This window comes from Corvus cornix, chromosome 1A (genome assembly GCF_000738735.6).
Source record: "Corvus cornix cornix isolate S_Up_H32 chromosome 1A, ASM73873v5, whole genome shotgun sequence".
In the NCBI taxonomy this organism is placed as follows: domain Eukaryota; kingdom Metazoa; phylum Chordata; class Aves; order Passeriformes; family Corvidae; genus Corvus; species Corvus cornix.
In genome coordinates, this window is record NC_047057.1 from 68,915,967 (window position 1) to 68,942,112 (window position 26,146).

At 44.1% G+C, this 26,146-nt stretch overlaps 1 protein-coding gene across 3 annotated transcripts in view; it reads right to left on the reverse strand.

Annotated features, from left to right (window-relative positions):
* PDE3A (phosphodiesterase 3A) overlaps positions 1-21,934 on the reverse strand; it is a 225,792-nt gene extending 203,858 nt beyond the window's left edge. For 2 of the 3 annotated variants that reach the window (XM_039571105.1, XM_039571103.1), the window contains exon 1: positions 21,676-21,934. In XM_039571105.1, coding sequence (XP_039427039.1) covers positions 21,676-21,762 — 87 coding nt within the window. In that variant the 5' untranslated portion in view covers positions 21,763-21,934. The remainder of the gene's footprint in view (positions 1-21,675) is intronic. The other variant, XM_039571106.1, reaches the window with a different exon arrangement.
* Positions 21,935-26,146: the final 4,212 nt, after the last annotated feature.

The following is a 26,146-nucleotide window of genomic DNA, read 5'->3' on the forward strand; positions in this document are numbered from 1 at the left end:
TCAGTATTACCCACTGCCATAGAGAAGCTGTGTGCCTGGCTTGATAATGTGAGACAAGCAGTGGGGCATTTTAGGGTTTTACATCTAAAGCAGAAACAAAAATACTTCTTTCAATCTTTCTGTGAAAAATACACCCTGAAATCCCTTCTTGTCTGACAGTTTCTTGAAGAAGTGCACTCACCACACATCCTCCTAGTGTGGATGGGTAGGGTACAAAGAGATGTAAGCAGCACTTTGTATGTAACTGCATAAAGAGCTGGATATCAAAAACCACTTAATTCTAGGACAAACTAGTAATACTAGTTAACTAGGACTAATACATTCTTCCATGCCTTAACCGCAGTTTTCCCAGTTACAGCCCAGAAAGAACAAACTGTCCCCATACTAGAACCTCGTGTGGCTGAGGTTTCCCTGTGCCTTTCAGAGCCTCAGAACTTCTTGTGTTGATTGTTTCAGTCTGGCATCCAGCACATATCCAAGAATGACTGTAAGGGTCTCAGGTGAGGCTGGCCCAGGGTGGGGTTTCCAGGCCTCCCCAAGGCTGTGCACCATGTTAGAGATCCCTGTGCTGGCCCAGGTGGGCTGGCCCAGGTGGGCCGGCCCACTGGCTGACACACTGCTCCATTAAGCAATTATATGAGGTAGTCCCTGAAAAACTGCTGGTCTGTTAAGACTGCACCATTCCTGGCCTAAAGTCCATTCCCCTCTTCTTTTTTGGCTCACTGAAGGTTTGTAAAGCAATGGCACTCTCCAGAACTACTTTCTCATGTCATTTCCAGTAATTACAACATCCCTGTGAGATTAGAGACCCCCAAGTTGACCACTGTCAGATGCCCATTCCCTGTAACATCATTCTGCACAAAGTCTCTTATGCCAGGGCTGATTTAAGATCTAAACTGGTAAAGCAAAAGACAGAGAAAACGACACATTAATTCCATTTATAATGCAAGTCACAGATACTTCAACATAACCCCTCAAAAATAACTGAGCAACAGGCAAGAACTGTGTCAGATCTAAGTTCTGAACTGAAGTTTAGCCCAAAGACCATACAGGATGCTGAATAAAAGCACCCTACTGATGCAGCTCTCCAAGGCTATTCCCTCTCTCCCTGCAATTTCCTGACCTGCTCCCACATCAAGAGCAATTTCCTTTACCTTCATGCTGACTCCCACTCCTACACAGGCAGCTGACTGAGCTGTTTTCCTTCCCTGTCCTCCTTCCACCCGGCCTGGGTAACCAACATGCTTCTAAAAGGGCTGCTTTCACACCGTGCTCACCACGTGTGGAACTGTGTGCTGCCACAGCCAAGGGCTGCTGTACCCAGGGAATAAGGGCCAGGGGCCCAACAGTGCCATGCCTTTGAAATGTGCTTTCAATTATCTGGGAAGGACTCAAAGAAATGCCTCGGGCTCCCCATGAGACCAGATCACCTGTGACGCAGCAGAAAATGCCCCTTAAGCACAAACTCCTGCAGAAACTCAGACTTAAATGCTGAAGCTAAAGCTGCATTTCAACACTACAGAAACAGTCCCTTACTTTTTCCCCTCTCTCCACAATTTAGCCTTCTACAACATATTTAGAAGATAAAGCTATGTTTGAAAACATAAATCTCATTATTAAGTATTACAATCACGGAAGAAAAACACAAAAAGCCCCAGCCAGAAGTCTTTTATTTAGTCCTCATCTATCATTCTTTTCCAATCTATGTGCTCAGTACAGGCTTGAAGGGAGCTCGAGGTTATGCTTCTTGCAAATCCTTTTCTGTCCTGTATTATCAGCCACTGTTATTACCTAAAGTTTCATTCAGAAACAGCATTTGGAATAGTTTTTCAAGGGGGAAATTCTTTTTAATCAAGTCAGGTCATGGATGATGTTAACCAGATTTGTTTTTATTTCTAGTCACTCTTCCAATTATTAATATAATTCCCTGCAGACAAATGGTGTGTTTGTGGTTTGCAATACACATCGAGAGAGAAGACTTATGAGCACAAGGCATTCAAAGTCTTTTTGCCAATGAGAAATGGGAAACTTCTCTGGGTAGCAGAAAGTACAGCATCCATTTAATTAGTATTTTCCTTTTTTATCCCTTCTATTTTTTTAATTTCCACCTCAAAAAGGCTTTTGGTTGCATTTTATTAATTCCCATTTTTGACAGACAACTGAAGCAGGAATTGTATGGAACACAGTTCAAAAAAATCCTTTCTAAAATAAAGACAAAAATAATTGAATGCAAGAGAGGTTTAGGGACTTGCAGGGTCCTAAGTGAAGTGTTGTCTTCAGGCAGATGAACTTTGACAAGATGAACCTGCAACATTTTAAGAGACAAATTCAATCGCTGGGTTCCCCAAGTGTTTTCCAGGTGATTTCACCTAAACCACTTATCTCCATGTCTCTGGTTACTTCTGGGGCTTGACCATTTTTCTCCCAAGACACTCTTAGGATTTCAGATGTTTAAGAGCTGGAAACAGTTATGATGCAGACAGGCCAAAGCTATTCCTTTTGCCTCCTTTGAGCAGCTGTACAAAAGCCATGACTCCCCATGCCTGGAAGTACTCGAGGCCAGGTTGGATGGGGCTCTGAGCAACCTGCTCTAGTGGAAGGTGTCCCTGCCCATGGCAGGGGGGTTGGAACTGGATGATCTTTAGGGCCCCTTCCAATCCAAACCATTCTATGATTCTGTGACCAAACCAGACTGAGGGGAACCACCTCCCCCACCACTAAATGGAGCACACCAGGCAGGAGCACACCAAGTTTTCCCAGCCCTACAGCTCTTGGTGGAGGGAATATCAGTGCCCTTCAGTACATCTTACAGTTACACACTAAACTAAATCCTTTCCCCACCCCACAGCTGCACTTTTTAGACACAGTTTTACATGCCAGGTCAAAAATCACTTAAAGAAGAATTTGACCAGAGAAAAGAAAAACATCTGAAGCAAACAAAAAGCCCAACATCAAGAGAAATGGAGGGGAGAAACAATAATTTTGAAGTGACCCTTAGTGGGGGGCAGGGGAAGAGGTCTGTCTGATTTTCTTTGGATATAGTTGTGCAGGAAATCGTTGAGGTGGGTTAAAATACCTTTCTTGTACATGCTTTACAAAGAATTTCCTCTGATTACTAGAATAATATTTGTTTTCATGTCAATCTTGATAAATCACAGCTGTGGTGCTTTATTTCCTCTCTTCCCTCTGCTTATTTCCATCTATTAATAGGCCTGCATGTACCCACACATCAATTAAAAACATTCATATATACTTATTCTATATATAAGCACTTCTGTTTCGCAATCGAATTCCCTCCATAACATTGTTCTGCTCCTGAAATGTGTCATTTGCACTTGCACTCCTGAGCTCACAGCATGACCCTGCTCCCTCCCCGGTGAGCCCAGGATCCCAGCAATGTCCTACACTTCACAAAGCCCCACGCTTGGAGAAACACAGAGGTGTCGAGGAGGTAACTCAGTCAATGTCCCTGCACCCATTGTAGGCTCACAAGTGGAAGTGCAGGACAAGGGAAGCAAAAGCCTGAGCAATGCTGGCTGTTTGGTTCTGGGCTTTTTCCCTTTCTGCTTCCCCAGTTCAGGAGAAAGAAGGCAAGACATCTGAAGAAGCTTTAGTATAATTCAGAGCTATTAAATTCTGCAATTTCAAAGCTATAAAAGGCTCTGGAAGTAGTTTTAACCAAGTATTTTAGGCCACCAATATGGTCAGCATCAGTTCCAAATGACATTCTTCAATATTTCCACTGCTGAATGTTGGAATCCAGCATAGGAAGGAAGGGATTTATTCTTCAAGTTTGATACACCAAAATTCACATATTTTTAGTCATATGACTTACAGGAAAACTACAAAAATCTTAGTTCTTGTTACAGCTTATCTCCTCCAGGTGTCACCTACCCCCTTAAAATACAACTCCGAACTAGTTCTCAGGCCCAAATTCAACACACTTCTCAGACTCCAAGGAGAAACTGGAGATAAAACTGCACTGCCACAGCCCACTGAGTTTCATCAACTGATCAAGTCTGGAAATTCTTTCCAATTTCAAGTCTTTCTTGAAACCTCTGACAGTCACAACAGATGTTTATTTCTATGCTGAGCAGAGCAGCATTAATGAGAGAGTTATTTGCTTTCTTTAAGAGGATTTAGCACAACCATAAAAGAGGACTTTTATGACAGGTTCCACTAAACAGTTCCTTAGTTCTTAACAAAGCAGGTAGATACAGTTTTGAAAACAAGACTCCCTTCCCAGAAAGTTACCTGGAGGCATCTGACCTATTCCTGCTGACAGTCAACGCATTCAAAGGTCTCCCCTAGGAAAGATTATCTCCTGGAGTTGATTAGGCAGTTTTACAGCTGCCATGCTGAGATTTTTAACAGCCTTTAAGAACCAACCAGTTACTTCACAGCGAAATGACAATAAAAAGAAAAAAAAACCACACTATGGACTCACAACAAGCATTAAAACCCAGGCAGATGAGAACTACTGGGCTGGGCATCAGGGCACAAGGCACAGAACATGCTGTACCCTACACGTACCCATTCCCTGGCCCTTCCTCCCACAGAAGCTCTCTCCCAAGTCCAATGCTGGTCCCTCACGTGAGCAAGGGTGACAGGGTGCTGCTGTGCCCTTCAGACTGCTGTCCCTTATCTGGCTGCTAGGAAACCTCCCTACACACGAAGTCTAACAACTCCGGGCCACTCCATCTCACTTAGGCCATGTAGCACTCTCCTGGCAGCCATAAAAGCATTAAGTTAACAAGCGGACTTGATAAATCAGCCTGTGGCCGGGCCAAACGAAGAGCAATTAGGAGCCTAATCTGGAACTTGAACACTATCATTTAAGGGGAAGAAAAGAGGGGGGGGGGAAAGAGTCTGCCACAAATCACAACTTGATAATACAAACTAAACAACACTGCACCTGCTGAATCAGAGAAGGGCAACAGTAGAAGAGACACAAGAAATCTGATCTGTTCTTCAGTAACCCTAAGGGCAGGCACCAAGACTGCAAACTCCTGGCTCTGGAGTAGGATTAACACTCCACTTTGGGTGCTGACTGGAACATAAACGGGGCTTACTGGTTGGGTCTGCACCAAACAGAACAACTGGCACTGCGCGAGGATTCTGGCCAGCAGCTGGGGGACACAGCCCGCAGGCAGATGCAGGAAACACTGGCAACAACAACTTTGGTTTTCTCTAAGAAAAAGCAGGTATCTAGACCCACTGGGAAAAATATCTAAAACGCTATGCTGAAAGAACCTTGCATGTACACAGATGAAATTTCCCTACGTAGCTTGTTGCAGAGCTTTACTACTACTATTCATAGAAAAGTTTTCCCCAATATCCAATCAAGCTTTCTTTTTCTACAAAATACATAGGATGAAAAGAAATCAGCTACCAGCAGACATGGAGCACACTATTCTTTTCTGGTATCTTGTGACATATCAGAAAAGATATGGGTTTTGTTCATAGCCATTTCCGCCCTCTAGGCCTCTCAAAGAATGTTGTTTGCATATAAAAAGCAGGGAGGAGCTGTAAAGTACAAGAAGAATTCCGAGGGAACTCTGGACTTCCAGGCTTAATCCAGCCAAGACCGGATGTGATGCACTTGGCCTTCATGGCAAACAAGGAAACACTGAGAACCACGCTTCCCTTCAAGGTGAATTTTATCCAAATACATCTGCACATGGATTTTGCACCATTCCAAGCCAGCTGGTCTCAGGTAAATTACACAGCTGAAGCAAGGAAGAAGATGGCACTAATTCACCTCTCCTGATTTAGTATTTCATTTACCTCAAGTGAGGCCAACAAGATCTATTCCATCCGACACAGCCCTCAGACTTTCCCTCCCTCTCAGCTCCCAAGAATCCCACAGAGATATAGGGCAAGTGTAACTCAGAAGACAGCAGGTCAGAGCTAACAATTTCAGTACCCGCCTTCCAACTGTCTCTGACCCAAGCAAGATATAACAGTAATTTCTATGGCTTTTTCACCACACTATTTAATATAAAAGTCAACACAGGATTAATCTGTCAGTGTATTCATTCCTGTGAGATGCCAAATGCCCTTACTGCCCATCCAGTTCAGCACAAGTTGAGTACAACACACCTCAGAATGCCAAGCCAGTATCTACAGGGTGTTCTATAAGTAAGAAGACCAATACAAACACTAAGCAAGATTAGCAGAGGGGACACTGATTTGCCACTTAATAGTCAAACATCAAAGAAATAAAAGACTTCAATGCTGGCATCTCTATGTGGAAGCATCTGACGAAGACACTTAATGATAAAACCTACTGGCCTGAGGAAACATTTTCTTGCAGCATTACTGCTCTCACAAATGACAAAAAAGTGCAGAAACAGAAGTAGAGGATGGATGGGGATGGAAGTTCTGAAATCTTACCAAGACTTAACAAAAAGAGCTATGACATCTCAGGAACCTGAGGAGCACAGTGCTATTATCACAGGGGCACAGCTCTGGGACTTCAAATCCAAGGTAACAATTTCACTTCCTGGCCAACAAGCCATTTGCAGGAAGGATATCAATTCCCTCTACATCTGCCCAACGCAGAACGCTTTCCACCGCCTCCAGATGAGGGACAACTACCAAAGAACAGTGGATGTGAGCTGTCTTTCCAGGTTGTAAGCAACAGTTCATGGTGAAGATTTTTACCCTGGCAAACATGAGAAGATATAAACTGTGTTCTCATCCAGATAGGAATTTTTTACTATTTTCTTCTTCTTTGCGTTGCTTCTTTGATCTTCTGAAATGGTAACAATTTCAGTGGCAGCGCTAACAGCAGGCCTAGAAACTGCACACATCCAAGAAGCAGAGGCAAGCAAATAAAGAATAAGATCTTGCTCATAAGCCAGCCCCTAAAAGCTAATTTATTGCTTCCTATTGCAAAGCAGTGTGTGGTCACATCAGGAGTGAGCTTGGAATATCATGCTTGCTGGGAAAAATAACACACATATGGAGAAAGTACAAGACACTCACTGGTACATGGATTAATTAGAGATCTAAAACACAATGTCTCAATGAACAACATGCCTAGGTCATCACAGTAATAGCTAAAAGCAAACAAGAACTTTTTTCAGTTACACATTCAACAGGAACAGTGTATTGGAAATTATTTCCAAGACAAAAGGAAGCTCTACCCACATGCAACGAGTAAATGCAGGTAATTTTATTTATAAAACATTTCTGTACATACTATGGATTATGACAAAAATGAAGATGAGTTTTCTAGGCAGAAAATCTTACTGCAGCTGCACAGACAAGAGCACATGCCTTAACACACTGAGCATCAGAAACTCCTCTCCCAAGGCCAGTATCAAACATGTTATGAAAGAAACTGAATTACAATTTCACATCTCTGATAAAGCTTCTTTCCAGCCCTCACACACTGTAAGTGAAAATTATTTCCCCTTCTTTGTAAACTGCTTTGATTATGAGCACCATGTATCATCTATGGACATTTAGAGGCAGTGAAAATCTCACAGCAAGGCTAACATTAAATCTTTGCTGAGAAACAAGGGGAGACATCTGTGTTTCATTGTCTTTGAAATAATTAACTGATTGTCCATTACCAAAGTGAAAATTAATTTTATTCTACTGTGAGAAAGTTTGGGAAAAGTGGAAGCCTTTAGTAATCTTTAAAAAAAAAAAAAGAAAAAGAAGTCTAGATTAGGCCAGACAAAGAGCCAGTTCCCACAAAAGGCATGATGGAGCTATGCCAAATGCTTCTAAGAACAGAGCATTTTTTGGTTGTTTTTTGGAGCCAAATTTCTTATGCATTCATTCTGTCTTTTATGGGTATTAATAAGATTTCCACATAAATCTGTCTCTACTTAGTCATCTTCACCACTGTCAGACTTCAGAGTCCTCCACGAGGAAGGACTGCCAACACAAATGTTTGTGATGTCACATGAGCCACACCACGGCTCCAGCCATCGCTCAGAACAAACAGGCCCAAAAGGTGAAAGGCCACTAAAACCCTACAGAGGGGCAAAGGATTAAACAGTAAATATATCTACCATTAGAATTAAGAGGGTGAGAGGTGAAGTAACAGCAGCAATTACCTTAATGCATTTCCTGATTCGGTGTTAACAAATGGAAAAGCAGTGAGCATCCTTCTCTAGTTTAAGACGCATTCTTAGGACACACTTCACCTGCTGCTGGGAAATTTTACCTGTGCTCATCTGAAGCTGCCCTTCTATGTTCATTTCACATACTATGACCAGAGCAAACCTGTCTTTGATGGATGGAAATTTCCTCCAAGGCATCAGTGAATTTTTGCATTCAAGCTTTTGTATTTAGAGCCAGGTAGCTCTTATCATCCGTCAGAATCTGAGGTAGATTCTTCACAGATTGACACCCATGGACATACACGCACATACACCCCCCCCCCCCCCAAAAAAAACAGAAAAACAAAACCAAAAGCAAAGAAACAAAACAAAAAAAATCACCAGATGCTCTTTAATCTGGTTGAAGGGAAAGAAGTGAGATAAGCTAAGGAAAAAAAAATATCACCAAAGTGCCATCATTCTTGGGTGGTCACTCACAGACAAGTATCAAATGAATCTAATTCACCTTTCTTTACATGCAGAAGCAGAATCAAGTGTCCAAAGCCCATCCTTGAGTTGTTTGGCCTGTCTTTCATGAAGGGGGGTTCAGATTTGCTGGACTAGAAGATAGGGAATGAGGCAGGAATAATCAGTTCATTGATGTAAGCATTCCTAGATCAAAAAGGAACATTTGACTATTCAAAAGAGGGGCACTGAGGAAGCTGTTAACTCAAAGCATGTGGCCATCAAAATCATGACATTTCTTTTAAGTTTGCTTTTTATTAAATAAACACATGGAAAAAGAAAACAAACCTGCATACAGCTAAGAAGTTAGATATCTAAAATTTCATTAAAAACATCTGCGATTGCAGATTCAAGCATTCAAAAGATAGTGTATGACATAATTATGCTTACAAACAGTGACTCACTGTTTTAGACAGCAATGCATTAAGATCACAGGAAAGATACTCCCTGGGCTATCAAGTTTCTCCCTAAAGTTCTCATCTTCTTAACCTGCTATTATAAATGATTAAGACAATCTGATTGTTACTTTCATCTCAGTTCTAAAAACCTTAATCAAATAAAAGACCCAGAGGCCCCCAGGCCAAGTTCTCATGAGTGCACTGAATGACAGCAAAGGAAGCTGTTTCGTCACTGCTCCCACTATCACAGGATTTTTTGGGCTGGGTTTTTTTAAGTGCATTTCAGTAAATTTTGCAATACAGTGACTTCAGCTTAAAAATCAATGTTTTTCTCAGCATCACGTCACCACTTTCATTTGAGAAGAGACAATATATAAAGCAGATCAGAACATGAAATAAGCACATATGGAAGAATTTTACCATTTTTTTAACACAGATTAGTTGCAGTTTTCAAAAGAAAAATAAAATATAAAGATCTAAACATGAACCCAGAATTTAAAATTTTGGGTTTTCAAAAAGTGTGCTCAAGTGGCAGATCACAGCCCGAGTCAGGAAGTCTTAAGGTTAATCTTAAGGATCTTCTTGTCCATCTATGCATAATACAAAAGGAAAAGAAAATTCTAGATCCAAGGATGATGGCAGCTAAAATGTTGGAATGGAAAACATTGAAACTATGCCTCAGTCACTATTATCAAAAGTACTTACTATCCATCAACTCTGAATAAGAACATCACACATTTTAGGACTAGATTTATGCACCACACACAGCAGAAGAGAATGCTGAAATAAAGACTGGATAGCTTTGAGAGGAAGGGGATAGACAATCTGTCTTTCCTACTTCACTTAAAAATGCTCTAGAGCTCTCCAAGAAACATTTGTGTTTGCCATCTCTCTCTGTCTCACCACAACAGATGCATCCAGAGAGCTAGGTTTAGATGTCCTAAATTTCAGTTAAGCCCTGGTTCCTCGTGTTTCCTATGAGCTGGCTCTGACTCCAAAGGTGCCTCGCCAAGAGGAAACGACAGGCTTGGATCCTCAACCGGAATTTAAGCTGGAGTAAGTGATTTAGGGCTGGCACCCCAGTCTGTCTAATTGTCACACTATTACCCCATGCTCCTCTATGACACTGCTTGACAAACACAGCAGGCTTAGCAGGAACCAGCATTCTGGATTCTGTAGCCCAGAAGCCAGTTTGCAGTCCCAATAAGGCACAGACAATATTTCTCTTTGCCACTGAACAGATGTCTTACTATGGTCTCTGTAATGAGGCACGAACAGAGCCCATGCTGCCTAAAATGATCAGACTGTACACACCTATGGATATACCTGCCTGCTTCCAAAGGTTTTTTGCTTCTCCACAAGTCACAGAAAAGATGAATGCTCTGCAGCTCTGAGCAGAAGCCTGCTGGAAAGGTTCAGGCTTCCTTTACACTCTTATCCCCATTTTAACTTCCATCCCTCACAAGCACACATGAAGTACAGCATTAATTCCTTTAATAGAAAATGTTTATTCATTTGCAGTTGTATGTAATCAGTAGACAATTAGGACTGCATTTAAGAATGGCACTTGCGTATGCCTTAAGCTGGTCTTAAAAAGAATAAACCTCAGTAATGGCATATGAATTATCTTGAAACATTTCAGCTCGCACAGAATCAACAGAAATGCAGTGAATTTCAGGGTACTGTTTTAATAAATAACAAACACAAACTAGTCCACAGCTTCCCAGAGAATAGGTACATAGCAGCAACAACATATCCACTACACATAACAGAGTTTTACCAGCTAAAGCTCATTGTGTTTATCTGTAAAAATACAAGTCATCTATTTATTTCAACTGGTCTTATCATACTTCTCACCAGCCAGAGCTACACGCTGAATAACCCCTTATTTATGCCCACAAGAATGGCTCCAGTTAAGGCTGCACTGGGACCTTATCAGCTCCTCCTGCCCAGCCAGTCCCATGCTCCACATCCCAGCTAAAGCCAGCAGCAAGTCAATCCAGGCACCTGGGACACCATGGAAAGCACCTTTATGGCTTTACACCTCTAGAACAGATTTCTGGCACCGAGCTCCAAATTTAATACTGGAATGTATCATTTGTAAGACACAAGCAGTTATTTGTTGATCAAAATAACTACTCAAGCGTTTACAAATAAATAACAAATAATTGCACAACTTGGCACACATTTGCAAATCAAGAAAGAAGAAGAAATATTTAAACTATAAAGAATCAAAAGTCAAGCAAATTATTATTACCAGAACTGGCATATTAATAAACAAGGCTGCCTGCAGAAACATCAGAAAATGTGATTTAATATCCAGAAAGAACCTTGTCATATGTAACTCAGGCTTGTTAACTGTGCTGTCAGAGTCAAACAAAGAATTCCATCCCTCTCAACTGCACAATACTAACTTGTGTAGATAGATACATACACGTATGTATATATATATGAATGTCTATATGTGTGTGCTCACATCTACAAAAACATGCTACAAGGTGTCAGGTCACATTTTCAGCAGCACAGCCAACCTTAGCTTTGAATTACTTTCTTTAAAATAAGGAACAGAATGGCTAGCTGTTAAAAAAAAAAAATTTAAAAGCTCTCTTTGGATTTATGGATGTGAACACAGCTCCTTCTGCACTAAGGACTGAACTAAAAGAATCACCCTGTTACCCTGGGAGGGCTGAGCACTCTCAATTACCATTGAAAATAGCAGAGGCAGGGAGGAGATGATTAAAAACCTTTACAAAAAGAATCTAAGAAAAATAGTGTTTTTAACAAACTTTGACTTGTACAACATGAATTTTAAAATATCACTGAATGAGAAGGTGAAGGTATCCATTGTCTCACAAGAGTAAGAGGCAGGCTGCATTTCAGCACAAGTATTCCTGTAACAATCCCAGTGACAGATTCAAACTAAAACTCCAGCCACATGAAAAATATCTTATCAGTTATCTTGCAATTATAGAAGCGCCCAAACACATTAAAGTTCCTTATCAACGCCAAATACAGTGATCAGACTTTGCCAAGAGCAACCTATAGTTAGCACGACCAGTACAGCTGAAGGGAAACACACCAGAGAATTCAGTGCAGCATCCAGCAGCTTTTTGCCATTCAAAAGTGAGTTTCAGGGGAAGGACTTCAGCATTACCAATATAGAAATAGTGGTATCTGCATTGCAGGGTGGGTTTGTAGAGGAAATGAAGCAGCAGAGTCTACTCTACAAGGAAACCCCAGATAGATCTGTCAGTTGGTGAGCGCAAATAGGCATCAATAAGAAAGAAAGAAAAGGAGAAAAAGGGAAGAGAAACCAGGAAGGGAAAGAGAAGAAAGAAAATAACAAAAAAAATATTCTCAAAAGCACTTGAAACTGCATTCACAGAGGCAAGGGTAGGCAGTACATAAGGTTGTGCAGCCCTTTTTAATCTACACTTTCACACAGAGGTCTGCGCCTTTCCACAGCTGTCATTTCACCTGAGATTCAATATACGTGCATAGACAAGGTTTCACAAGTTTTACTCTGCAGGCAACAAAAAGCTTGGGAGAGCATATCTAGATTACTGCTGATAGAAGTGGAGTAAAAATTGCTTGGACATAGCTTTTCAGCCCATGCAGCACCCTTTCCAAGTGCCCTCCTCCACTGCTGGTCAGGCAGCAAACAGAAAAGCTCCTGAGAGTGCTTTTGCAGACTGCTGCGAGTGCCTTCACTGACAGCATACAGCAGACAGCCCCCCTCTGGCCTCTTCAGCAGCCCCACAACCACATTTTAAGGCAAATTTGGGGTGTATGTATTTGCCAAGAATCAATATTTTTACATAACATAGGTAACAAAACATTAACGCTCTGCCTCTCCTTCATGACATTAAACACAAACACGCAGGGGCTTATTTAAAACCATACAGCAAAAGTAAGTGCAAGAGACTCAAAGTATCTGTACTCCAGGGTGAGGAGCACTTTAGGTTATTGCTGGTGCCCTGGCAGCAACTCCAGCACACAGAGATGCCAGCAAGGTATCATCAACCTGCTGGGAGTGCAATAGTTCAAAAAATAATTAACCTTCACCACTCAAATACTCAATTCTTTCCCCACTTGGAATTCATTTCACAACTGCGTTTATGGACAAATTTACTCAAAAATCAGTCAGAAAGATGCTGCTCAGAATAAGTAATGTTCAGTTTTTAAGTTCAGTAATAATTGTTCCCCTACAGTATTATCTTTGAGTAAAAGACAACCAGAAACAAGAAGCTTTTCTAAACAAAAAATAAACCAAACAACCTTCAGTGACTTGATCCTCAAAACACAGTGATAGTTTTCCAGCAGGCATCATCGTACTTATATTTCACACAGCTTTAAATGAAGCTGAGATATTTCTAAGAGGACCAACCAGTCTGAGAGGAAGGGTTGCTTTTTTTAAGCCATCAGCGGGGTGTGCCTCAGGACTTCAGCAACCATCAGAAAAAGCATCATGAGGGTATTTGAAAAGCACCACTCCTACAGAGTTAGGCAGACAAAAATCCCAGCTAAAAAAAAAAAAAAAACCAACAACAAAATGACGCAGAATATAATTTTATTTTAAATTTCAAACCAAAGCATAAATCTTACTACAAAACAAAGCCAACTTAAGCAACATACAAAAGTCAAATAAACCACTTTAACCCTGCATATTTCACTGGCGGCTTGGGAGTGTTAGCCAAGGAGGCCTCAGCTATGCTCTGAGCTATTTCTGATATGTGGAGGTTTTGTAATTTTCCAGCCTTGTGCAGGGCAGAAGGAGAGCTTTTAGCTGTATTGATGCTCATAAATATGTTCTCCCTAAATTGTTTTTCAGTAGTTAATTGCAGTAAAAATACAAAGAGTCATGCAGTGATAGGTCCTAGTCAGTAGGCACTCCAGATAAAACAGTATGGTCACTAAAGCACACTGAGTGACCAACTGGTAACTTTCTTCCTAACAAGTATCAGATTTAAAAAAAAAAAGCCAGATTTTCTAATCCTCAACCTGTTTGGCATCAGAAACCTGTACAATTCAATAAATAATAAATACAAATGTCTAAGCTGGAAGAGTTTCATTCATACCTTGTGACACGCACATGTTCCATGATCAGTGTGTATTTCTGTCTCACACAATCAGACTTCTTTGTAACAGTTTAAAAATAAAAGGTTTGGGGGGAGTTTGTTTTGAGGTTAGAGAGGGATTTTTTTTCTTTTTTCTCCAAATTCCTTTCTATTCTTGCATTTTTAGGCAAGTACCTTGTCAATACCCCTCAGTCAGATCTGTTTTTACACAGATTTTCCATCTCTTCTTAGCTGATGCTCAGAAGTTTGGGCTATCTCTGGACCCTAATTATTCTGTATGTCTGACAAAAACTTGATAGAGCACTCCATACCATGCCTTCACTAACCCAATTTCACTATAAAACCTCACACACACAAAATCTTTTCAGTGACCAGCACTGCCAGCTAATACAAAATCCTTTTCTTGACAGGTTCCAAAATTAACAATGCCATTTCACTGACCAAACTCATACAACCACCAGTATTTTCCCTTCTGTTCAGCAACCCTTGAGGTGGCACTACGAAAACATCCGTCTCCTGTGTTCAACAGCAATGGACCTTTCTCTCATCAGCACATTGCACAGAATCACAGGCTGGGGCTGGAAGGTACCTCTGGAGATCATCTAGACCAACCCTTCTGGCAAGGCAGGGTCACCTCAAGCAGGTGACACAAGGTGGTGGCCAGCCAGGTTTTGAATCTCTCCAGAGGAGACTCCACAGCCTCTCTGGGCAGCCTGTTCCAGTGCCCAGTCACTCTCACAGTACTTTTTCCTCGTATTTAGGTGGAACTGGCTGTGCTTCAGTTTGTGCCCCTCGTCCTGTCGCTGGGCACCACTGAAGAGAGCCTGGCCCTGTGTTCTTGTCACTCACCCTTCAGATAGGTGGATGCATTGATAAGATCCCCTCTCAATCATCTTTTCTCCATACTAAACAGGCCCAGCTTTCCCAGTCTTTCCTCACAGGAGAGATGCTTCAGTCCCCTCATCATCTCCATAGCCCTGCACTGAACCTTCTCCAGCGGCTCCTTGTCTTTCTTGATCTGTGAAGCCCCGAATGGGACACTGAGCTCCAGATGTGGCCTCACCAGGGCAGAGTAGAGGGGGAGGTTCTGCTATTGCACTCTCCGAGTGTCATTTCCCGTTTTCGTTATAAATGGTTACATAGAGTCTTGAGGCGCACGGAATATTCTGCGTCGGGAAGGACCCACTAGGATCATCAAAGTCCAGCTCCCGGCTCTGACACCGCGGAGCCACGGGGCGCGGGCAGCGAGGGACGCGGCTGGAACAGCAGCTCCGGAGCAGATCCCGACACGGGCCGAGTTAAGGACCACGGACAGATTTTGCGGAGGATGTTCGTGCCCGGCTTGGCCGCTCCGAGCGGCGCAGGGGCTCTCGTGCCCTCTAGGGGGCCGCGCCCGCCAGCGCCGGCCCCGCCGCCAGCGCCCGCCCGCTGCGGGAGAGAGAGGCACCCCTTCACCATCACCACCAGAGGCTCGCGGCAATGACTTACACCCCACACAGAGGAAAAGGAAGAAAAGCAGCTCAAACCTTTCATTAAAAAAAAAAAAAAAAAAAAAACAACAAAACCCAACAAACAACAAAAGAAGCCAAAGCTTGATAAAGAGGTAGAGCTCCTCCTCTTTCCACAACCCCAGTGAATCTCCAAAAGCAGTTCAGAAAGAAAAAAGGCTGATATTCCACCCACAACTTAAAACTCAGACGCACATCGCATTTCATTATTGTTTTTTATTACTCCCGGTACAAAGAACTGATGCTTCCACTTGCAGCAGGGCATAAAGCAAACTCGCAGCGGGACATAGAGCAAGACAACTTGAACAAAAAAAACCCAACAAACAAACAAATAAGCAAACAGCAAAAAAACCCCAACAAACAAGAAAAAAAAAAAAAGAAAAACAAACCCCACAACCCTTCCCCCAACACCTGAAAACCTACATAGTCCAAATGAAAGGTGTTTCTTTGAGTGACACCCTGACTAACACCGAAAAGACTTTGAGGAAAGTGTTTGGTAATTCATAAAAAAAGTTCTTCAAAACCAAGCAGAGGAAAAAAAAATAAAAATCCATACACAAAGAAAAACACGACTTCCACTTTGTTATCTGAATCTGTACATTTCTTTCCTTATCTGTCAAGGGATATGCTACAAGCTGTACATCTCCCATTAGATTACCTAGGTAAATCACAGCAACTGGCTCAAAGCTTTAATTGCAGCAGTGTTCTTTTGATTCTCAAATCATTCAGGATATAGTTAGCTCACCCCCATTCCAAGCCCTGCAGTTTGCAGGCACCAGAACCCAGCAACCTTTTCACTTCCAGGCTTGAATTTTTTTTTTTTATATTACTTTTTAAAGAAAAAAGCCCAAGCAGTATTCCTTCTATTTTGCAACACACAGCTATGCCTCAGTCTCCCACAAAAAACAGCTGGAATGTGAGAACACTAACAGCAGATTAGGACAAATTCATACAAATGTCACAGTTAAAGTCCAAAACATCATGTGTCACTGTTTTTCCCCTCCAACCCCCCAACAAGCTTCTCAAAACACATTTCATACACAGGGTCACTGTTCTGGCTGTTTATTTAATTAACATGACAAACCCAGAGTACACAGGATTTCTTTCAGTTCCCCAGCTTTTCATTTTCACACTTCAGGCAGAAAGAGCAGAAAGTCACTACTGTACTTTACTTTTTTTGCCAATATACCATAATATACATCTATTGATTTAACCAATTGACAAAAATAGATTCCAAACCCTTCGTGAGAGTTTCAGCAGCAGTTTTAACATTTTTGTGAGGCTGAAAGAAAAATGAAAAAATCTAAGTAGAGCGGGTTTGCGTAAATGAAGCCATGCAAAAGAAAATAAAGCATTACGTCTGGAATCCCTGGGTGATTTTTCCTGGAGCCTTACTTTAATATTTTACACAGTTGTGTTTCAGAAAGTCACCAGATGACATAACTCCTCAGTATTCCTTAGTTTTTAGTGACCTAAATGGCAATGCCAGTAAATCTTATCAGAGTAATTATAGCTCAATAAACCTTATTAGCAGGAGGTATATGGTATATAAAATATCGCATCTAATAGGAGACCTCTGTCTTTGACACAGACAAAGTTCAGTATCTAAATCTGATCTGCCTTCTCCCCTCCAAAATTTTAAATTTCTCTGTGTTGCACCCTGATCTCCCCTATTTTCAGGCCAGAGGACAGGATCCATATTACTAAAAACTGGTATAATGTAAAGGTACATTTGTCTGTTTTTTAAAGCAAAATGAGAAAGAACCAGCAAAGGGGAAGAAACAACATATTCCTGGTACTAACAAAGCTCTCACTATCAAACAATGAGAAGAGATAAAGCCTTAATTTTCCCTTGGAAAAAAAAAAACAAACTACAAATATATTTCTTTTCCTCCACTGTTTCTTAGATCTTATCACTGCAGAGATATCTTTGACCATGTGAACTGTTACAGTATTGTCTTCTCAACTCCACAGACAGGCGGTGATAACGACTGTCCCTGCTCACAACTTTCCCAGGCTACAGGCTGGGAACAAGCAGAGTTACCACCCAGAACCCCATGAAAAACAGTCAAATCGAGCAAAAAGCCCACTGCTGCTGCTGGAGGAAGTTAGACAAGTCTGGCACCAAAGTTACCGATCCGAAAAAATAACTCTTTAACAAGGAGAAACGGGATGGGAAAGATGCGGCAGCACGAAACAGCTACCAAGTCCCAAATCAACTGAAAATAAGTGACAGACCCTCAGATGTCCCTTGGGAAGGCGAAGAGCTTTCTCCTTCTCCAACTACCCAGAAGGAAGTAAAGAGCACAAAAGAAATATGTAAGGAAAATGGATAGAAAGCCTGTGTGCCTAAGGAGCCAGAGAACACGGACAGGAGTTTGTCCAGGGAGCTGCTGGCCTGGCAGCTGGGGACATCAGAGCTGCAGGAGAAGCTTCTCCATCCTGATGCTGCCTCCTGCACGGATCACGCCAAGACTCAGCACCTCACAAGTGCCTTTTCTCACACAGGGTTGTGTCACCCACTAGTTGGGGGACCAGAAAGTCCTTCAAACCCTGATGTGTGCTGTACCCCTACAGTCTTCTGACTGAGGAAAAAACAAACCTACAAAGGCAAATCAAACTATTTGCAGCAGCTGCAAATAACACACACTTGTAATAAATCCAAGGTAGCTGAAAGCTTCCCACTCCCCTAAACAAAACAAACAACAAGCAAAGCTCGAAAGCAAAATCCGGAGTCTTCAGCATGGTTTAAATTTGTCCAGCTACAATCTCTTGTGCAGCCTTCTACCCACCAAGGCAAAATCATCCCCTTGGACTACTGTATGTTGAGATTAACACGCTGATCAGAGGCATGAGCTCTGGAGCATAAGGGCATTATAATATTTTAATGGAAAAAAACATAACATAGAACACATTTCTGCTCCTCTCCCTACCCCCACCAACCTCCTCTCTATGCTTTTAGAAAGAGCCAAAATGTTTGCAGAAACCTGGAGAAAAAACTCCAAAAGCCATCTTCCTGGTGCCACTTTTGCATTTACTAGAAAAAAAAAAAAAAAAGGTATTTCTTTATTCATTTCCAGTCTTATCCATCCATTCACAATTTTCCTCTGCCTCCTCTTTCAAGTCTGGGTGAGCGAGCCCTCAAGGAGCGGAGCATCCTCGGCCAGCCTTGATGAAATCACAGGGAGACAACACTCAGCTGGGAGCAAGATCACGCACACATTTCTCAATGAGATCTACACACACACCAGTCTGGAAGCTTTTAATCCAAAGAATTTGCCAAAGTCGGGAAAGAGAGACAAACAGCAACCACAAAAAGCACAGAATTAAAGTTAAAATGGGGAAAGAGCAGAAGATGCAAGAGAAGGTTGCATCATGGTACCATTTGAATTCTGGATGGTGGCGTTTTTTAATGAAAGTTTTGCTTTTTAAATTCTTTTTGGAACTGATAAGCAACTAACATGAGATGTGTTAATACAATATCCATATTGTCAGTTTGCAATTCCTGGTACTGTCCTTTACATCACAATGCCACATAGATTCACCTTCAAATTCTAGTAGGGAAGAATTCAGGTTATAATAGAGATGTGTGTGACTAAAAAAGAAAAATTCAGAAATTCCAACTTTCATAGAATCTCATATTAACGGAAACAGATATGAAGGCAATCAAATTCTGGAAAAATAAAAGCTCAATTAAATGCTCAGCAATAGAAAAGGTGACACAGGAGGTGATGGGAAAGTTCTCTAAAACTTTTCCTAATGTTACTCACTAAATCAAAGTATGTGTTTCAAAGCAATAAAGTGGATCTATTTCCTGATGAAAATTATTGGCAGCTCACAGATGTAAAAACAAGACAAGAAACATTCAGGGGAGGTTTTTTTTAAAACGGGGGGGGGGGGGGAGAGGGGGCAGGAGAAGGCCTGGTTTTTTTCTTAAAACCCTCATCTCTACTTTTAACATGTTCTATTTAAAAACTGTCCAAACGAAAAACATTTACCTGTGCTTTCTTAAAGTCTACAGGTAGCTGATTTTTGCTATAAAGTTTGTTTGCTGTAAGAGAGTCCCACTTCTCCCAGCATTTCTTCAAGGTCCTTACAGAGCTTTGTTTCAGCTTTTCCATTTTTCTATCGTGCTAGCATTTATTTCAGAGGACAGCTTTTAGGGAGAGAACTTCAAATACACACAGCCACATTGTGCTAAAAAAAAAACAAACCAAAAAGTCTCCCCGAACTCCAAAGCAATCATCCATTTCTAATCACACAGTGATGCAAGCAATAGCAGATCTCACTATTGATTAATAGTGAGTGAGAACAAAAGAAAGCGAAATTTGCCAAAATCCTGCAGCGGGTGAACTGAACAGTTGCCAGCTAACTCCAGCCCAGCTCCATAGCCTGGAAGTGGGAATTGCTGAGGGCAAAGCTGACCACTGTCGCCAAGTAATAGGAAGGGAAGTCTACCTTGTTACCATCACCAGTTTAACATTCTGGTATATGCAGCAGATTTGAAGTCCTTCCATGAGCAAAGACAAGGACCGTGGTCACTGAGTCCTGTCTCTGAATGATTACATTTAGAGATGTTAACTAAAAGGCTGCTTTTATTGGAAGTGTGAAAGCAAGCAGAAATATGTTTAAAACCTTACAAATGATTATTGTAAGCAACCACCAGAAATGTCTAGCATCACCAAGTAAGCCTAAAGAGTTTTAATTTCGTGCCTTATTGTACTTACAAACTACTCTTACACCGTTCCCTTTCAGTTCCTGTTAAAGTCTGAACCAGGTCAGTTCTCTACTTTTTCACACTGTATTTGTCTATGGTAAATATTTATTTTACCTAAACAAAACTGTTAAATAAATAAGTACATTTGTTGTAAAACAAGTCTCAAGCATATAAGGTTGTCAGGCCCTCTTCTAGAAAATGTCAAAACCAGCCACAAAGAGATGTAATCAAACTATTTCCAGAAACAAACTAGCCACCCACACCATATAGTTAGATGCCATTACTTGGAAAATACTTTGTTGCTTATCCAGCAAGCAACCTGAAATAAAACCTTTGGTGTATGACAACACGCTTCACCTGATCACAGTGCACAGAATCATTTTCAATACTAATTGAAAAAGAAAGCTTAACACCATTTAATGCTTATTTCCCTGCCAGGAAAGGTTTCCTTTTCCACTGGTCAGCAAGGGTTGCGCTGACTTTCAAGCCAGTTACATGGGACCCATGGAGTGATACTTTTGTGGGGCAATCTTAAATCTCAAAGCAACTGAGAAACACTTCAAGCGCAGAACTAAGTTCACTTTGTGTCCGTGTCAAGACTCCACAGTTGCGCAGTTAAGATACCGGTGCTTGATTGCTTCTTTCTCCAGTTTTCTGATGTGTGCATTTAAATGAACGCATCGCTGGTCACAAAGTTCTCACTCAGCCATTCCAATCACAGCCTCTCAAAGGAAACAAAGTTGAGATAAATCGCGTGTGCCTCGCACCGGTTCCCACAGCCACGGCAGAGCGGGAGCTATTGATTACACGCACGGGAACAGCCTTGGGGAGGCAAAGTGCAAAGAGGAGCCTCAGCGGACAGGCTACCGCCCTGATAAGGGACTTCTCCCACCGAGGACAAGCTGCTTGGCTCACGCACACACCCCTTCCAAGCTTAGAGCAAGTTTAAAAAGGCTAAGCTACCTTTCTAGGAAACTACAGGTTTGAAACAGCGAGGCTCGTAAGTGATGCTGGGAAACCCGAGGGCTGCGCTGAGGGCAGGTTCCCACCGGCTCCAAGAGCCAAGCGGGCACCGTCCACCCCAGCCCTCCCTCTGCCAGGCTTAGGAAAAGCCAGCGCCGGCGACAGCTGTAAGAGAAAAGCACACCCCGAGCCCTCTCCCCGTCACCCGCAGCCGGAGCAAGTCAGACGGGTCCGGAGAACCCCGCTTCCCCCGGCCCTGTCCGGAGGCGTCCCGGGGCTCTCCGTGCCGCCGGGAGCCGGGGAAAGCCCGCACTGTGCGTGGCCCCTCCGGCGAGGAGCGGCGGGAGGACGCAGCTCCCCGCGCCTCCGCCGCCGGCGGGACCCCCGGCAAAGTTTGGGACCCGTCTCCCCCCAGCCCTGCCCTACCTGCTCCCGGGGGATGCAGGGCAGCGAGGTCCTCCGGTGGGTCTTGTTGCCGCTGCCGCCGCCGCCCGACATCTCGGGGGAGATCATGGAGCTGGACCGCCGCCGCCGCCTGAGCACCGGGGCTTCGTCCGCGGCCGGGGGGCGGCGGGAGGCTCGGCCAGCGGGGCGGCCCGCCGCGGGGGCCAGAGCCGGTCGGCGTAGCCGGCCAGAAGGATGCCAGCAGCCCCAGCAGGTAGGCCAGGTAGGGCCGCCAGGACGCCGGGACCCGCTCCAAGGCGACGAGGGACGTGGTCTTGGCCGCGCTAGTCACGGCGAGCATGAGGACGCCCTGCCTCAGCTTCAGCACCAGCCATGTCACGGCGGCCAGGCAGCTCAGCACCACCCCCGTAGCGGCGAGGGAGAGCAAGTGATCCTCCTCCTCCTCCTCCACCTCCTCCCCCGCCGCCAGCGCCGTCTGCGCCACCGCTTCCCCCCGCAGCAGGCGGCCAGCAGCAGCAGCAGCAGCAGCAGCAGCACCGCCGCCCGCGGCCGCACCGGGCAGCGCCCTGCGCCCAAGAAGGCGCCGGCCAGGCAGAGGGGCACCGCGCCGGGGGGCACCCAGCCCCGGCCCCGCGGCCCCCGGCCGCGCTCCCCCCGCTCCAGCCTCACCACCAGGGCTAGCAGCACCGAGAGGGAGCCGGCGCGCAGCGCCGAGGAAAGTTTCCGGCGGCGCCAGGGCTCCCGCGGCGGCGGCAGCGGCGCGGTCCGGGCGGGTGCCCTCGCTCCGCCGCTGCCGCCCCGCCGCCGCCCGCCCGCCGCCCCGCCGGGCTGCGCGCCTCCCGCCGCCCATGGCCTCGGCGGGCTCCTCTGCGCGCCCCAGGCGCGATGGGCGCCCGCCCCGGGGCTTATTCCCAGCAGGGCAGGGTCCGGGAGCGACTCCGGCAGTCAGTGCCCGCTGGCCGGGGGGCGGCGGGCCGGGGGCGCTCCCCGCCGCAGCAGCGCCGGCATTTCCTACGGAGCGCCGCGCTGGCCCCCCGCTCGCCTCCTCCCCGAGAGCCCAGCGCTGCGCACGGGGGGCTGGGGAGCGCCGCGCCTCTCCGCGACCACCTCGGGCTTGGGGCGAGAAATTAAAATTTCTTTTTAAAAGTACAGGAGTGGGAGAGACAAGGAGAATTCCTAAGCGGTGTAAGAAAATTGGGAAGGGGGGCGGGCGGGCGGGGGGAAAGGCAGATGTACCGCCTCAGAAGTGCTGCTTAATTTCTAGGCCATCCTTTGCCTTCCAGGCGGAGGCAGGGAGGGGGAGGCGGGGGCGGAACAGCGCTGCCCGCCGGAGGGTCCGTGCCCCGCCCGCGGGGGTCCCGGCCGTGCCCCGCGGATAAGGGGAAGTCCTCTCCCTGTTGTTGCGGACTGCGGGGAATGAGAAATGACAGGGGGAAAAAAAGAAGGGAAAAAAAAAAAAAAGCGCCCAGGGCTAAAAGAAAATGCAAATAAGAGGCCGGCATAACCGCGGCAGAAGTTGCGAAGTCCTGCCGGGAGGGCGAGAGGGAGATCTGCGGGAGAGACTTAAACGTAAGCCAGCTTGGGAAGAGAAAAAGAGGATGAGTGAAAAGGAGAGGATTTCCCTCCTGAACGCTGCTGGGATAGTCCTTGAGTTTTACACGGGAAAAGCGCTCCCCCCGTCCGGGAGAGGAGGCTGCCCAAAGCCCAGAAGCGAACCTGCACCGAACAAGCGGCCGAACCCGAGCAGCGGAGCGGGGGGTGTTGGAGGCGATAACGAAGCAGGAGGCTGCGACTCCCGGGGAAGGGCAGCCCCGTCCCGGCCCGCGCTCCTCTGAAGGAGCTCCCTGGCACCGGGCACTGGCAGCCAGGGCATGAATCCGCCTGTCAGGATGGGGGCAATTACGAGGCCGTAAAAGAGTCAAAAAGATGGATGTTTATGAGTGATTATTACGGATTGTGTCGTTGTTTTAATAGGAAGCCCGAACTGGAATACCGAAGCCAGCGGGCTACGGTCCTCAGAAGCGTTATGGATTTCTAGGCTGTGGCTCATCCAAAAGTGCCTCCCTTCCTCAAAACCTGCCTCACTCTCAAGCCGGAGGGCTCCGCAGAGTGCTAGGGGCAGACTGCCCCTGACCTCGAGCTGCCCAAAATTGGTCTTCACACGAGTGAAATCAGGCGCGGACTAAAAGTCTGTGCAAAACCCCGGGTCGCCCCGAAGAGCATGGAGTAATGTATTTAGTACTTAATACAAAACACAGAAAAATACAATCACCAGCTGTGAAGTGATTAAGAGTCAGGAAACTAACAGATTAGAAAGCAGAATTTCCCAGCCCTCTTCCCTCTCGCACATCTACAAATCACTAATTTGAGACAGATTTATAGCCTTTACATATTTATTGGTGTATCTATCTGGATATCACGCCTATCATCTGGGATCTGAGTATCTGAAATGGTAGCATTAGTGAAGCATACTTGGGATTTTTATTAGAAATGGGTCATAAAAACGGAGTCTGTTTTAAAATAATAGTTTTCCAGCCTAACTATTATGGAATATGGATTTATTAGTCATTTTTATGTTTGAAGCTTGGTTTGAAAACAACCTAGATATTGTTAGCAAAGTTTGGCTCTGAGGAATGGAAAGCCTCTGGTTTTTTTAAAGGTTAAGGGGCCAGATTAAGAACAGCTGGAAAGGTTTAGAGTTTATTCTGGTGAGACAGCAATCAGCAGGTTGCCATACACACCTAGAAAAACATAGCTGGGTTCCATCTACCCTAAGCATCAACCTCCCAGAGACAGAACCAGTGCCCAGAGAGTAATAACTGCATGACTCTTTTTCAGTTTTTTTTTTTTTTTTTAATATGCATCTTTTAGGTATTTCTAATTCTAGATGCATCAAAACAGAATGCAAAAAAATGGATATTGCAGTACTGAATACCACACATGCAGCAGCTGTAAATCAGATAGATCTGACCTTCGACCTAGTACACCCTACCAAGTAGCATTTGCTTACATCTTAATTTATCTCCACTTTGTTACTTTACAATTACACCTCCTGATACCAGAAATGTTGGCACTTAAAATAACGAAAGCAGAAAGTAGAACCAGAGGAATAAACACACCCTACCTTAATTTTTTTGCTGCCACCCAATTTAGATTTATAATACATAGATCAAAGCAGACAAGTGAATATATTCTTTTAGTTCCTTAAGCTAAAACATTAATTATTCTGTTTAGATTAAAAGCAGCAGTGGGGTTTTTTTTGACTGGACAGATTCTACGTTGGTGTAAAGAAACATATATTCTTTGTAATAACTGCTGTAATGTGGTTTTAGCCTAAACACAAGGGCCTTTTTTTCCCAAGAGTGTTTCAAAGTCATTAAATGATTGAAACGTATCTCTTAAGCTCTGTCTGCCAGGATCTCTGAGGCTACCACGAGCCTAGCTGGCAAAGTAGCGGTTCCGAGTTCTAGGCTCCAGCAAGGATAAAGGCTTAAGCTGTCAGTGGCTGAGCTTCCCTGAAGCTAGCAACCCTATGACAGTCTAGACAACCCTAAGATCTTTCCAGTCCCACATGAAATGGACCAGACCTCCCCAGGGCATTTGCCACTTTCTGTGCTGAAGTTGACACAAGAAAGTCAAATTAAGAGTCCTTTTTCCTGGTATATTGATTCTTGCATCATGCATTAGGTAGCATGATGGAAGTCGAGGCTCACAAAGTCAAGGCACAATTTCTTACGCATTGATCAGTACATGGGAAGATGAACTCTCTGTGCTCTCTGCCACACGGGGTTTGATGGAAGAACTTTTGCATGTTTCTTAATGAAACAATGTAATTGTGTCTTATTGGTCTACTGGTCATCTAAGGGTGTTTTAGGCACTTAAGTTGTGAAGATCATTCACAAAAAAGGCAGCAGTAATTTAATTTTAGTGTCTCCGTCAAAATCAATAGCAGGTGGGAAAACATGGTAGGTGATGAGCCAAACAGAACACGAGTTTCGCAGAAGATGAGAAATAATGACCATTTAGGAGTTTTCCTGTGCAGGGACACACAAAAAGAAGGGGAAGGGCGGGAGGGTATTGGTGTTATTTCATTCTTCAGGATATAATTCCACTGGATTAGGCTGTCTACAGCTGATAGGTACCTCTTTAACAGCATGTTGAGCATATAGTTACAGTCACCTAAAAATTCTGTCTCCCTTCTCTAGAGAAGAGAAATTCTGGGAAGGCAGAACTCTACTGCTGCAAATAGTCAACAGCTCAAGATTTCACTGAAGTTCTGGTGATGCATCCTTTTGGCACTTGCAGAATCAGCCTCCTTTTGATGAATAGATGTCTATAATAACCCAAAGAAAGTAGGAACCATTACATATGATGAGGCCATTGTGTAAATTTGCTGGAGAAGTATCAGTCATTTACCAAAGAAGCTGCAGCAGTTCACAGTGCAGTGAAAAATCTAGAAATACCCTTCTATTTTTCATTTGAAAAGCAATCT